This window comes from Herpailurus yagouaroundi, unplaced genomic scaffold (assembly GCF_014898765.1).
Source record: "Herpailurus yagouaroundi ecotype Mexico unplaced genomic scaffold, PumYag 180, whole genome shotgun sequence".
Taxonomy (NCBI): domain Eukaryota; kingdom Metazoa; phylum Chordata; class Mammalia; order Carnivora; family Felidae; genus Herpailurus; species Herpailurus yagouaroundi.
In genome coordinates, this window is record NW_024412411.1 from 6,368,294 (window position 1) to 6,381,132 (window position 12,839).

The following is a 12,839-nucleotide window of genomic DNA, read 5'->3' on the forward strand; positions in this document are numbered from 1 at the left end:
TAGGGACAGAGAGAGACAGAGCATGAACGGGGGAGGGGCAGAGAGAGAGGGAGACACAGAATCGGAAACAGGCTCCAGGCTCCGAGCCATCAGCCCAGAGCCCGACGCGGGGCTCGAACTCCCGGACCGCGAGATCGTGACCTGGCTGAAGTCGGACGCTCAACCGACTGCGCCACCCAGGCGCCCCTCAGAGTCTTTATCAGTCACTGATTTGATGAGTGACTGTGGCCCAGTTCCTTTGTCTCTTTGGGCCTCAGTTTCCTCATCTGTAAAATGAAGACTTTGAACCCACCTGCATTCTGGTGCCCCAAGAACTTTTCCCGGGACCAGGAACTTCTCCTCTCAGACAGGTGCTCGGGCCTCGCAATTCTCCCTGAGGCCAGTTGGCTGCCATTTTCTCCTTTTTCCTCCAGTTGAGACCTAGAGCAGAGAAAAAGTTAAGCCACTGCCCTCCTTGTGACAGTCCTTGGTTAGGAGAGTTCTAGTTGCCTGTTTCCTGTAGGCCTGAGCTCAGCCTCTCTGAGCCTCCATTTCCCACTCACATGAAGTCTCGGATTTCCGGTTCTCCTCTGTTCCCGGAGTGGGGCATATCTCCTGTGTGCCAGGCTCTGTCTGTGCTGGGTTGGGGGCAACCTCTGACCCCCAGCTGCCCTCGGCTGAAACTCTTAGCTTGCCCCTTGGCCCACAAGCCATCCAAGACCAGGGATCCTGTCAGTGTTTCCCGTTTTGCTCACAAAACTGGGTTCAGAGAGCCGTCCAGCAAGAGTCCTGGGTTCGGAATTTGTCAGACTTGGGCTTCATTCCGGGTTTTACTACAAAACAGCGGGGTGAATTTGGACAAGCTTCTTGACCTCTGTGAGGAGATGAAGTGGAAATGGAATCTTCTGCCTGAGGGCTGTCAGTGAGATAATCATAGGGAAGCATCTCACTTCCTACCTGGCCCGTTGTGGGTGTATTGTGAGTTAGCATGGGGCAATGTCCTGGCTAGCCTGGCCGCCAGCGGTTAGTGTCTGTCTGTCTGTCTGTCTCGGTCTCTTTCTTTCTCATGCTATACATTCTGCATTCTTTCTCACACACCCTCTGTCACATGCTCTCTCTCTTACATACACACACACTCTCCCATCGAGAGACAAATTCTGTTTTTCTGTGTCAGGCTCTGACTCTAGGGAGTCACAGAGGAGACAGACCCAGCCCGGTCCTCGGGGGCTGCATGCTAGTGGCAAAGGGTCACACAGACGGCGGTCACCCCAAGTGGTGCTGGCCCTGGGGCCTGGAGGGATGCCTCTGTTCTCCACATAACAGCCAGAGCGAGGTTTTGAAAATGTAAATTCATCGTGCCATTCTCCGGCTTAAACCCTCAGTGGCTCTTTGTCATACCTAAAAGAAAGTCCAATTCCGGTCTGTGGTTATGCCCTGTACAGTCTGGTACCTGCCCACGTTCCCCTCACATCCTCCCCTCCTCTGCCTAGAGGCACGCTGCCTTTCCCATCTGTTTATGGCTCTGTCCCCAGAGCTGGAAAGGGACCGACCCACAGTGGGCTCTCCGTAAATAAGAGCTGAATCAATGAATGCGCTCTTCCGGGGTTGGGGGGCGGGGGAGAAGGAGGGGAGGTGGGGAGGGGTTGGAAGGGCTGTTATTTGGACAGACAGACAGGTGGCGTCCTCTCAGTGGAAAGGTGGGAGGGGTAGCGGGCAGGTGGAGAAGAGCGGTGTGAGCCAGTGTGGCAGGTGATCCTCGACCTGGAACTCAGAGCTTCTGAGGGGTGTGTCAGGAAGCGCAGTTTGGGTGTGGGACGGAAGGGTACACGGGGTGCCCCACGGGAAGCAGCCAGGCAGCCCCGGCAGGCACACCCACACCGTAGATGCTCAGGAAACACGTGCGTTCTCCTCTCCAGAGCCCGTCTAATTTTTCCTCCTTTTTCTGGGAGGAAGCTGGGGTTTGGAGCTAACCTGTCTCTGACGCGCGTAACCTCCCACAAAGCGGCAGCCGTGGCCAAGAAATAGTTGCTTCCAATGGGGACGAACAGGAGGAGTCTGGAGCAGTGAGGAGTTGGACTTGGGACTCGCTGAGCCCACCCCCTGAGGCACGTGGAAACTGAGGCTCAAGTCAGGCAGCGTCTTGTCCGTGGCCCAGCTGAGCAAGCCTAGCTTCCCAACTCCCAGGCCACGTGGTTTCCACGGGGCCATCCCCTCAGGTGAGGTTCACTGTCCTGTTTCATCAGCGGTTCTATTCCTAACTGCTGCTTGGTAAGTTACAGAGGGTCTGTGTTCTCTCACCCTCCTGGGGAATCCTCTTATTCGGATTAGAATAAAATCTAACTTGTACCTGCAGGCCAGTGAGAGTTGATGGTGCTGGAGCTTGACCACCTCTGTGACTGCCGTTGTCCAGCCCAGTCATTCTCCACCCTCGGTGTGCCTGGCCCCTTCGCCGTCCTCCCCGCCATCTGCCGCGATCGATTGTGTGAACGCGTTTGCTCAGTTGTTTGTCTTCTGTCTCCTCCCAACGAGAAGGTAGACTCCGTGGTCACTGCTGGATCCCCAGTCTTTAGATCAATCAGTGCCTTGTATTCAGTAGGTGCTCAGTACGCGTTTGTGGAATGCACCAGCGCTGAAAGTGGTTGTTTCTCCGACTCTGGGTTTTAAATTTGGCTTCCGTGTGCCTTCACTGGGTGTGTGGTGAGAGCGGGGGACACAAGCGTGACACCCTCCCGCTCAAGGTCAGGGTTCTCCCTCCACAAGCTAGGAGGTAGGGTGGTAGAACTCGTATCACAGGGCCCAGGACAGAGCAGTGTCACTGCAAGGAAACCCACACCTGTGACTATGACACTTGACTCTGGAGGTGATGGAGACTGTTTGGGTGTCCTGTGGGGATGCCTCCTTTAGGACAGAAGGGGATGCCTCCTTTTGTCCCTGGGCTTTAGAACCGGAGTGCCTGCCCCGTCATTCTGGTGGCTGTGGTTCTAGGACCTTAGAGGAAGCCACTGTGAGTGCATTGGTGTTTCTGCCTGAGCCTCGACAGATTTTCTGTACGTGTGTGGGGTTGTAGAGCCTTGGGGAGAGCCGGGTGCTGGACAGCCCTGGGTTTGAAGCTGCCCAGCTGTATGCTCTTGGCTCCTCCCATCTCTGAGCCTCTGCTTACCTATCTGTGAAATGGGGACTTGGCTGTTACAGAGGAGAGATTGAAGACATTGCATAAGTGCCCAGCCCGGGGCCTGGCACCGGATGGCTCCCAGCAAGTGCAAGCTCCCCTTCCTTCCCTCTCCCGTGGTTGGCACAGGATCCCCTGGCAGTAGGAGCGCCGAGGCACAGGATCCCCCTCCCTGCTCACCTGGCCTGGGATTCTCTCTCACCCACAGGGGGATTATGTCTGGATGGACCTGAGATCTGGGCAGGAGTTCGATGTGCCCATCGGAGCGGTGGTGAAGCTCTGTGACTCTGGGCAGATCCAGGTGGTGGACGATGAAGGCAATGTGAGTAGCTCCCTACCTCCCCTGCCCCTGCGGGAAGACACAGGCTGACAGGGGCCGGGCAGCAACCTCAAGGGGGCGGAGGCGGTACCGTGCCCCTCCTCCGGCCTCTTGGACACCCCCTCTTCCATGGAACTTTCCCACTGCCTCCGCGAGAGGCTGCCTCCCCTCTGCCCAGGCTACCAGTTCATTTTCCGTAAGCACTCCGTCTGTTCTGTGCAGTATGAGAGATGGGTGTGTGGAGGGCATGGGTGCGTGCGTAGTGGCGGGCCGGACGTGGTGCCAGGCTGAAGTTCCACAGGGGTGCTTTGAGTCAGACAGCCTGGATTCAAATCCCACCTTGCCCACTTCCTTATTAGTTGTGCAACCTTCATCAAGTCCCCTTCCCTTCCGAGCCTCGGTTTCCTCTTCTATAAAATGGGGATAATAATACCTGTCTCACTGGGTTATTGACTCAAAAGTTGGGTCCCACATAGAGAACACCTCAGTAAAGTCAGTTAGTCTAAAAATGCCCATAGTCTTGCTATGACTAGGGACAGGGAGCAGAAGGCTCTCCTCAGGGCAAGGGCAGGGATCAGGAGCCCAGGAGCCAGGTCCTGGACACAGGGGGGGCAGGGGCATCCCTGCTGTTCCTGCAGTCTTCAGGGACCCTCCCCCCCGCCGTGAGATGCACAAAGCCCTTTGGCCTAAGCTCCGTCTTTGGGTCCTCGCAGCACCTGTGAGAGGCAGGGAGGGCAGCCAGTGTTACCCCAAGGGGAAACCGGGACAGAGAGGGACCACCAGGCCTGGTCAAGCAGCTGGTAAGTGATGGTGCTGGGATCAGCACCCAGGACCTCTGGCCTTTGTGTATGTGTTTCCTCTCCCAATATCTCGATGGCGACTCTAGGGCTCAGATTCCGTGAAACCATGCTTTTGTCCCTGGGCTTTAGAACGGGAGTGCCTGCCCCGTCATTCTGGTGGCTGTGGTTCTAGGACCTTAGAGGAAGCCACTGTGAGGTCGCAGCCAGAGAAGGGGGCACAGGTTCAGCTGGCCGCACAGACAGGGGCACGCACCCTCCCGCAGCCCCGAGGGTGGGGCCCAGGGACCGTGCCTGCAGGCTTACATTTCACCTGGGTCATGTTGCATGTCAGATGGTGTCCCGTAACTGTGTCACTGGATCCCAGAGCTCCCCTCCCACCTGTTCCCACTAAAGACTTGAGAGTGGGGGCTGCAGGCGTGGACGGATGGGACTGGCTGGCCGGGAGCAGGTCAGAGAGTCTGGTTTGCCTCAGTGGCACTGGGCCCAGAGCTTCTGGCCCCCTCTTTCAGGGGCTTCCCCACTCTCATTCCTACCCCCCAACCTGACCCCTCTGACTTCCAAGACTCCCTTAACTTGACAGCCGAGACTAGGCAAATCCCTTCTGGTTCCCCCGAGACCCCACAAGATATCTGTCCAGAGAGAGTTCTCTGTGAAGCTTTGCTGAATGAATGAATGAATGGTTATGGTTCCAGTCTTCATTGAGATCCTAACATTCTGCCTTTGCCCAAGCTGTTCCCATTGCCAGATACACCTCTCCTTTCCTTATTCTACAGATCACGTGGTTCCCCATCCCTCTAAACTCAGTACCAGACCAGTTCTTTTCCAGATGTGTTCCCAGTCCTTGGGATTGGCCATGTTCCCCCCCTCCTCCCCCCCTCCGGCATTCCTTCAGGGCCAGGTCTCAGTTTGTGCCCTGGTTACACTTTGATCTGTGCTACAAGTGCCTGTGAACATTGACCTGAGGGGTGCTGGCTGACCTCAGTTGGGAGTCCCCTTTGTGCAGGAAAGGGGGAGGGATAGGCTCAGTTCTGCCATTTCCCTGGGTAAGCCACTTTGTCACTTGAGTGTGACTCTTCGCTATTAAATGGGGGCTGGTGATTCTGCTGTGGGATTTTATGAGGAACAAATGAGAACATAGATCTCCTCTGTCAAACCAGAAAGTATTAGAGTAATAATACCCAGCCCTGGTTGGGCAATTACCAGGCAGCAGCGCTTTTTAGACATGGTGGGAGTAAAGCAAAGGTTGACCTTTAGTGTATCAGTTAATTCCCCCAGTATCCCCAAGAAGAAGGGACTGTTCTTCTAACTCCGATTTCATAGATGAGGTCATGGAAGCTCAGGAAAGCCAGGTGGCGTGCACAGGGCTTACAGGGTCACGCGGTGGCTGAGCCGCCTCTTACCTCTGGGCTGAACTGTTAGGGTAAGGATTATGGGGACCAGAGGCTGGGGTCAATGGGAGAGGCAGCCAGCCTGCCCAGGCACCCTCTTCCCTCTGGCCTGCATCAGAGCCTAGCACCAAGTCCGTGAGCAGGGACCAGGCAGAGGGAATTTTCCAGCTGGATCAGCTTTTATCAAGAAATAGGATAAAATGGGAGAGAGGAATGTTCCACTCAGGACTGGAAAGTCCAGGCGGGTTCTTCGATCTCGCCATCCGGCCCATTCATGCCTCAGGGAGGGCCTGACCTGGATGGAAATGCTTCTGGCCCAGGAGGTGCCCTGAAATGCCAGGGCAGTTGGAGTTGTAGGCTATATGGCTAGCCCTGTCCCTGATCCCTCTGAGGGTATTGTGCAGGCCCCCATCCTACTCTGATCCACGCGAAGTGAGAGGGCGGGTATGAGGGACTGTTAGGGTCTCTCCATGACTAGGATTCCTGCTTCTAATTCAGAACTGGTCCAGTAGTCACCAGTTAGTCATGTCCTAGCAGATTTCCTGCCACATCATTTGTGTCTGGCCCATGTGTGAGGCACTGTGGACCCAGGATGTAGAAGACCTGGAATCTGGCCTCCACGAGCCCCCAGCCTTTGGGCACGTTGGGAGGTCAGAACTGCATTCAGACAACAGCAGCCCAGGGTGACCACTGCCTCGCAGTGGGAGACCCAGGCAATGTGTGAGCCCAGAGGAGGCCCTGACGTGGCCTGTGGTGGAGGTGAGGGGGATGGAAGAGTGGAGCATGTGAGGCTGGGCAGCGTTGTCAGCAGAGGCTTTAGAAACTGGGAAAACCTTGAGTGGGGCCTCAAAGGCTGGGTGGAAGGGAAGTAAGGGGAACCGCATGAGCAAGGCGACAGAGGCATTTGGGGGAAGTGGAGACCAACCTTCTCCGGCTTAGAACTACGGGCAGGGGCGTGTGCTGGAGCAAAGGCCACATGTCCCTGTGTCCACCTCAGGCTGGCCCTTGAATGCCAGGCTGAAGAGGGTGGCGAAGCAGGGAAGGGCTCCAAGCCCCAGAATGATGGGATCAGACAGGTGCTTGAGGAAGCCCCCAGGGGATGTAGGACTGCAGGGAGAGCTGGGTGTGAGGTGGAGGGCAGCAAGGGTGAGGGAAGAGATGGCCGTCTGGATCGGAGTAGGGGCTCGAGGTGGCGAGGAAGGCACTGCCCACTCAGCAGCAGCCCTTCAGAGGGTTGAATGAGTAGGACAGGGTGACCAGTTGGATTGGGGATGGGACGGGATGAGGGGCCCATGCCCTAGATTCCTGCTAGTGACTAGCTGTTGGGGCTGGTTATCCCAGAGGGGGACCCAGAAGAGAAGGAGGCAGGAGAGAACATGTTGGGTGCACCACACTAACTCACCAAGTCTGAGGGCCTGAGCTGGGTGTGGGCAGAGGGCTCCCCTTCTCCCCTGTTCCCGAAAGTCAGACCCCTGGAGCTCCCAGGGTTCTGGCATTTGGGAACAGGGAGGGGCCCCCGGAGGGCTGTGGGGGCTCATTCAGGCTGCAGCCACACTCCAGAGCACAGTCAGACCCTCCCCTCCCTGAGATGCTAGGATTGTGAGGAGAAGGTGCTGGAGACCACCTTGGGGAAGGAAGGAGCCATCTGCGGGTTTGTTGACACTGCCAGTGCTATTGACCAGACGTACCACCAGAAGCCACCCCCTGCCCGAGGAGAAGATATTACAGGGGAGCATAGGAAGAGCCACGGGGCAACCTCTCTCCTAGTTTCCCCATCAGCTCCCACGCACTGAAAGTTCACCCCTGCTCCACCTTCATCCATAAGCCCTGTGAGCTGTATTCCAAACAGATCTACTCTCCATCTCCACTGCTATGGCCCTGCCTTTGTCGACCTCAGAGGCTTTGCTTTTGCTGTTCCCTGGGCCTGGAATGCCCTCTCTATATCTTCAGGGGGCCCTTTCTTGTCATTCAGATCTCAGCTCAAATGTCACCTCCTCGGAGAGGTAGTTCCTGACCACCCTAAGGTGGTTCCGTCCCTTATCTCTATCCTGTATGCCCGTTGGTTTATTCTTGGCACTGTCTGAAATCGCTTCTGGTGTAATTTGAAGTCCAGTCTACTAACACTTTCCACTCCATCCTGCGAAGAGACTGGGGGGACTCTAATTCCCTTTGTGAGAATCCAAAGGGGGGCCAAAGTCCCTGCACTCCCCATCTTTTAGGTCTGTAGAGAGAATTCCCTAAGAGGAGGAGGAGGAGTGGTCCATAGAGTGTGGGCGTGAGCACAAACCTGATAATGATCGTGTTTGGCCACGGGAAAGGACAAGGCCTTTACCAGGGTCGCGTGGACCCAGGATTCCTGCTCCTCCTGGGCCCCTTGCCCAGCAGAGCACAGCCTGGGTCCCAGAAGAGCCACCCGACGGTAGCCACCGTGCCTCCCCACAGGAACACTGGATCTCCCCGCAGAACGCCACGCACATCAAGCCCATGCATCCCACGTCGGTCCATGGCGTGGAGGACATGATCCGCCTGGGAGACCTCAATGAAGCTGGCATCCTGCGCAACCTGCTCATCCGCTATCGGGACCATCTCATCTACGTGAGTGCTGCCCCGCCCACCCGCCAGGGGCCGTTCTCCCGAGGTAGTCAGGGGCTCCTCTGTCCCCGGCCATTTGTTCTGAACCATCCTTTCTTTGGGGCCTAGGCTTCTGTGGTCTGTGGTTGGGGGAGGGAGCGGTATACACCCCAGGTTTCATGCGTCTCCCTAGGCCTTGAAACCATTGGGAGGCCTGGGCCGGTGGGTGAGCTGCTTCTGTGCTTTGCCCAGAGATGGGTTTGCTGTGGGGGCGGGGCCTGCCATTGGTCCTCAAGGTCAACATTAGGATGGGCCCAGAGTCTCTATCCTCAGAAGGGGATGGAGGAAGGAACATGATCCTTGACCCCACAAAACCTTGATATAAGAACCAGTCATACACATCCTCCACGTTCTTTCACCTTGAAACTTGACAAGGACAAATAGTCTCACTCGGCCAGGACTGAGCTGATTCCAAGAGGTGGGTTCAGAGACCATCAGAACACGAAGGGCCCACGGAGGCTATTGTCTCTACAGGCTCTCACACTTTTTGGCCTTGGGAACCTTTTATGCTCTTAAAATTGAGGATTCCCAAGAACATTTATTTTTTATTTATTTACATTTAATGTTTATTTATTTTTGAGAGAGAGACCGTGTAAGCAGGGGAGGGACAGAGAGAGAGGGAGACACAGAATCTGAAGCAGGCTCCAGGCTCTGAGCTGTCAGCACAGAGCCCAGCGCGGGGCTTGAACCTACGAAGTGTGAGATCATGACCTGAGCTGAAGTCAGACGCTTAACCGACTGAGCCACCCAGGCACCCCTCCCAGAGCATTTATTAATGTAGGCTTTATCTATTGATATTTACCATATTAGAACTTGAAACTGAGAAACTTCACAAATGTATCAATACATTAAAAAAATCACCATAAAGATCTATTATAGGAAACATTTTTTATGGAAAAAAACTGCATATATACCCCCCAAAAGTAGTGAGGAGAGTGGTATTATTTTATATATTTTTTTCAAATACCTTTAATGTCTGGCTTAATAGGAGACAACTAATTCTCCTATCTGCTTCACATCCAGCCTGATGCGATGATGTTGGGTTGAAGGGTATGAGGAAAAGCTGGCTGCAAAGATACGGAGGTGGAAAAGATTACAGATTTCCTGAAAGTTCTCTGAGCGTTCAGAGATCTCTGGGCCACACTCTGAAAACTGCTGGGCTAGTCCCATAGTCCCACTTTAAGACTGGGAAACTAAGTCTGAGGGACGTTTAGCCAGGCCCAGAGCTTGTGCTGGGGTCACTGCAGGTCTCTGACCCAGCGCCTCCCTCCAGCAGCTCCCGGTGAGGGAAACCAGGGCTGTGTCACAAAAAGGAGAGAGCAGGACAGAGCAACCGCCCCCCCCCCCCCCCCAACACACCCTCACCCTCAGGCAGATCCCGGGGCAGGCTGCTATAGGGGGCATGCTTGGGGGACACACGTGGTGATAAGCGTCTGAAAAGTGCAGACAGAGCAGGCCTGTAGGAGTGCGGCCTTTGCTCCCAGCTTAGGGAGAAAGGCAGGGTTCCCAGAGGTAGGTGCTGCAGCATTCAGGAAGGGGCACTGCTTGGATAGGAGGCTGGAGGCAGGACTGCGCCTGGTAAGTGAGTGACACAGGGTCACTCAGGTTGTCAGGACTGTGAAGAGCAGCCAGGGAGACAGGGCTGGAAGCCCTGAAGTTGTCCCTGAGCAATCCCAGCAAGGAGCTGTGTCAAGGTCAGGGATCCATCCTCTCAGAAGCCCTGGAATTGTGACCACTCACCCTCCAGGGAGGCCCTCTGCTACCCTCCCCACCCTGGGACCCTCTGCCACTTCAGGCCCCCCTATGCCTCTGTGCTGAGGCCCTTGACATTTGTCCCCTGAGTGAACACAAGTGGCTTTTACAGGGAGCCCTTTAGCACTAATAAAGCCCCTCTCGCCCTTTCCCTCACCCAGAGCGGGGGCAGGGCACGGAAGGCACCTCCAGACATGAGCAGCAGCATCCAGACAGGAGGATGGTGCTAGAACGCGAGCCCAGGCCATCCAGACAGGAGGATGGTGCTAGAACGCGATCCCCTATGGGGATCCACTGGTGTCTGCGCCCCAGTTCTTGGTGGTTACCTCATTGCTCCTCCCCGTCAATGGCAGGTGGACACAGGAGGGTCCTAAGGCTCTCTCTGGCTGCTCTCCTGGGGCTGGGTGGAGGCTAACACTTGGGTCCAGAGCCAAGTGGGGACAGGGAGGCCACTGCCAGAGCTGATGTCCTGACCCAGTGTCCTGTCAGGAGGAGGCCGAGGACCCCTTCACACGGAGAAGCTGGGTCAGACGGGAGTTGTCCCCACCAGAGACCCCACAGACCATGTCTAGGAATAACCAGAGGCATGTCATTGGTTATTTTGCACACAGTTTCGTGATTCTTACAGGCCAACTGGTTCCTCACATGTGAGGGATAGTTGGTGGGCTGAATCAAAGAACAAAGGCAAACACAACATTCATGAAGGAGAGGGGAAGAAAAAACCTCCAGTTTGAGAAGAACAAATCTTCTTTGTGAAATTTGGGGGGATAGACTAGCTGGGAGCTAGCAGAGAAGTCAGCTTTGGGTCCTTGAATAGCCTGATAAGGGGACCAAAGAAAAGAATCTGAGAAGCTTATGGATTCTCCAGAAAACTCCAAGATCTATACCACTTTTTCTCACCAGTTACCTTTCTGGTGGTCTCTTCTCTGGGTGAGGGAGAGGGGGTAGGACACCGACTCGAGGTACGGTGCCTAAGTTGCCTTCTTGTTCAGGAAATCAAAATATGGCACCTGGGGGGTCCCCAGCTCAGTTGGTCCATGGGCCTCAGATTCTGGGTGTGTGTGGGTCTGGGGAGCCATGTTCAACGATTGCCCAGTACAGGGTTTCAACTTGCCAACTCTCTGATGCTGTGACTGGGTAGATGGGGTAGGACTAGAGCTTTGAAGAAGCAACCGGGCCATTGTCCCACTCAGAAACCATACCTGTCCCTAACCATGGCAACCCCTGGTCACTTCATGGCTTGGGTTACCCTGGGCACAGCCCCATGTACCCAGGATTTCCTCACATTACCACAGCTGCTCACAGCCCTGGGCTGGGTGATGCCCTCTCCCTGACTGTCTGCCTTGGGCATGCCCACTCCAGCTAGCCCACCCCTAGAAGCCTGAGGGAAAGCACCCTAGGGCGAAAAATCAGCTCTGGACACCCCCAATGGGGGGAGGACCCCCAGAAGACACCTGGCAACCCCTGGGTCCCACAGGGAGCAAGGGGCATGGCTGGTGGGAATTCTGGGCTCCCTGATGCTGAATAGGCCGGCCCGGGTCCGAGTCTTGGCAGGTGGCCTTTGGGGAGTCCCTCCTACTCTCTGGTCCCAGACTTCCCTCTGACGCTGTGGGGAGACTTTCTGGGTGAGCGCCTCTGTGACTCTGGGAAGGTGCGTGTGCCCAGGATGTGTTTTGGTCTCCATGGCGGGCTTAAGGCTCCAGGGCTGACAGGCCGGACGGCTTCCTGGCAGAGGCGGAGCCATTCCTGTCACATCTCCTGGAGTGTGTCTCTGGCTCCAGAGAGGTTCCCGGAACTCTGCTTGGGGACTTGGGGCCCCTAGAGACCACGTGTGTTGTGTCCTTGGCTTGGAAAGAGTCGTTATCTCTCCCCCTCCCAACCTATGGCCCCAAAGGCAGGTTTTTCTTCCTGGAGGCTCGAGCAGGAAGCCTGTGCTGGGCAGCTGGGCATTAACCCCCTGCTGACCACAGACCCTTGGAGGGAGAGAGGCCAGAGGGGCTCAGGGAGCAGAGCTGAGAGCCTTGGGGGACCGGCGGGGGCAGAACGGGCCTGAGTCTCCTTGCCCCCTGCTTCTCGTGAATTGATCTCGAAGTCCCTCTGCTTCCCAGAGGATGCTTTCCCATCTGGAAAGGGCTGTATAACCCCTCCCGCTGGCCTCTTGAGGAGCACAGGCAGCAACCAAGTGCAGTGGCAACGTCCTGCACCCAACAGGGGTCCAGCTGGCAGATTGGTGTTCTTGCCCTTCTGCAGTGTGGGGGGTGGGGGACGTCCTCACTGACGGAAGCGGCCTTGCTTCTATTAGCTGTTCGGAAATGGGCACACGTGCTGTAAGCTGGAAAGTTGTCCTCTTGCCACAGAGAAAACCACGGCCGATTTCTCATCTGTCTTCCAAGACAGACTGTATCTATGATCTATCTTGAATATGACATAAAATTACATGTAAAAAATTTTTTTCTGCACAAATAGCATTTTTCTCTACCCTGTTCTGTGCTTTTTTTCCCATGAACCACCGAGGCTGCCTAAGAGTTGCTGACAGGCTGTCCCCTCAGATCCCTTCTCTGCTCTTTCCTCTGGGCCCCAGTTAATGCGCGGTGCCAGGCCTGGGTAGAAGGGACAGTGAGGCTAGGGGGCAGAGCCCTTGAACCAGAATTGCAGAGGAGTCAGGTGGGCCAAGTGATGGAGATCATGCGGGCACATAGGAGGTTGCCTGGCTTCCTGAAGGGGGGGGATCATCTCATCTTAGCTGGGCTGGCGGGGGGCGGGGGCGGATGGAGTTGGTGCTTCTAACTGAAGGTTTTTTT

The 12,839-nt window shown here is 55.8% G+C and overlaps 1 protein-coding gene across 5 annotated transcripts in view; it reads left to right on the forward strand.

The window, feature by feature from the left end:
• Nucleotides 1-12,839, forward strand: part of MYO7A (myosin VIIA) — an 87,724-nt gene that overhangs the window by 15,302 nt on the left and 59,583 nt on the right. For all 5 annotated transcript variants that reach the window (XR_005794696.1, XM_040489445.1, XM_040489442.1 and 2 more), the window contains 2 exons: nt 3,357-3,470; nt 8,098-8,250. Coding sequence is in view for 4 of the 5 variants with exons in the window: in XM_040489445.1 (XP_040345379.1) it covers nt 3,357-3,470; nt 8,098-8,250 (267 nt within the window). In the remaining variant the exon portion in view is untranslated. The remainder of the gene's footprint in view (nt 1-3,356; nt 3,471-8,097; nt 8,251-12,839) is intronic.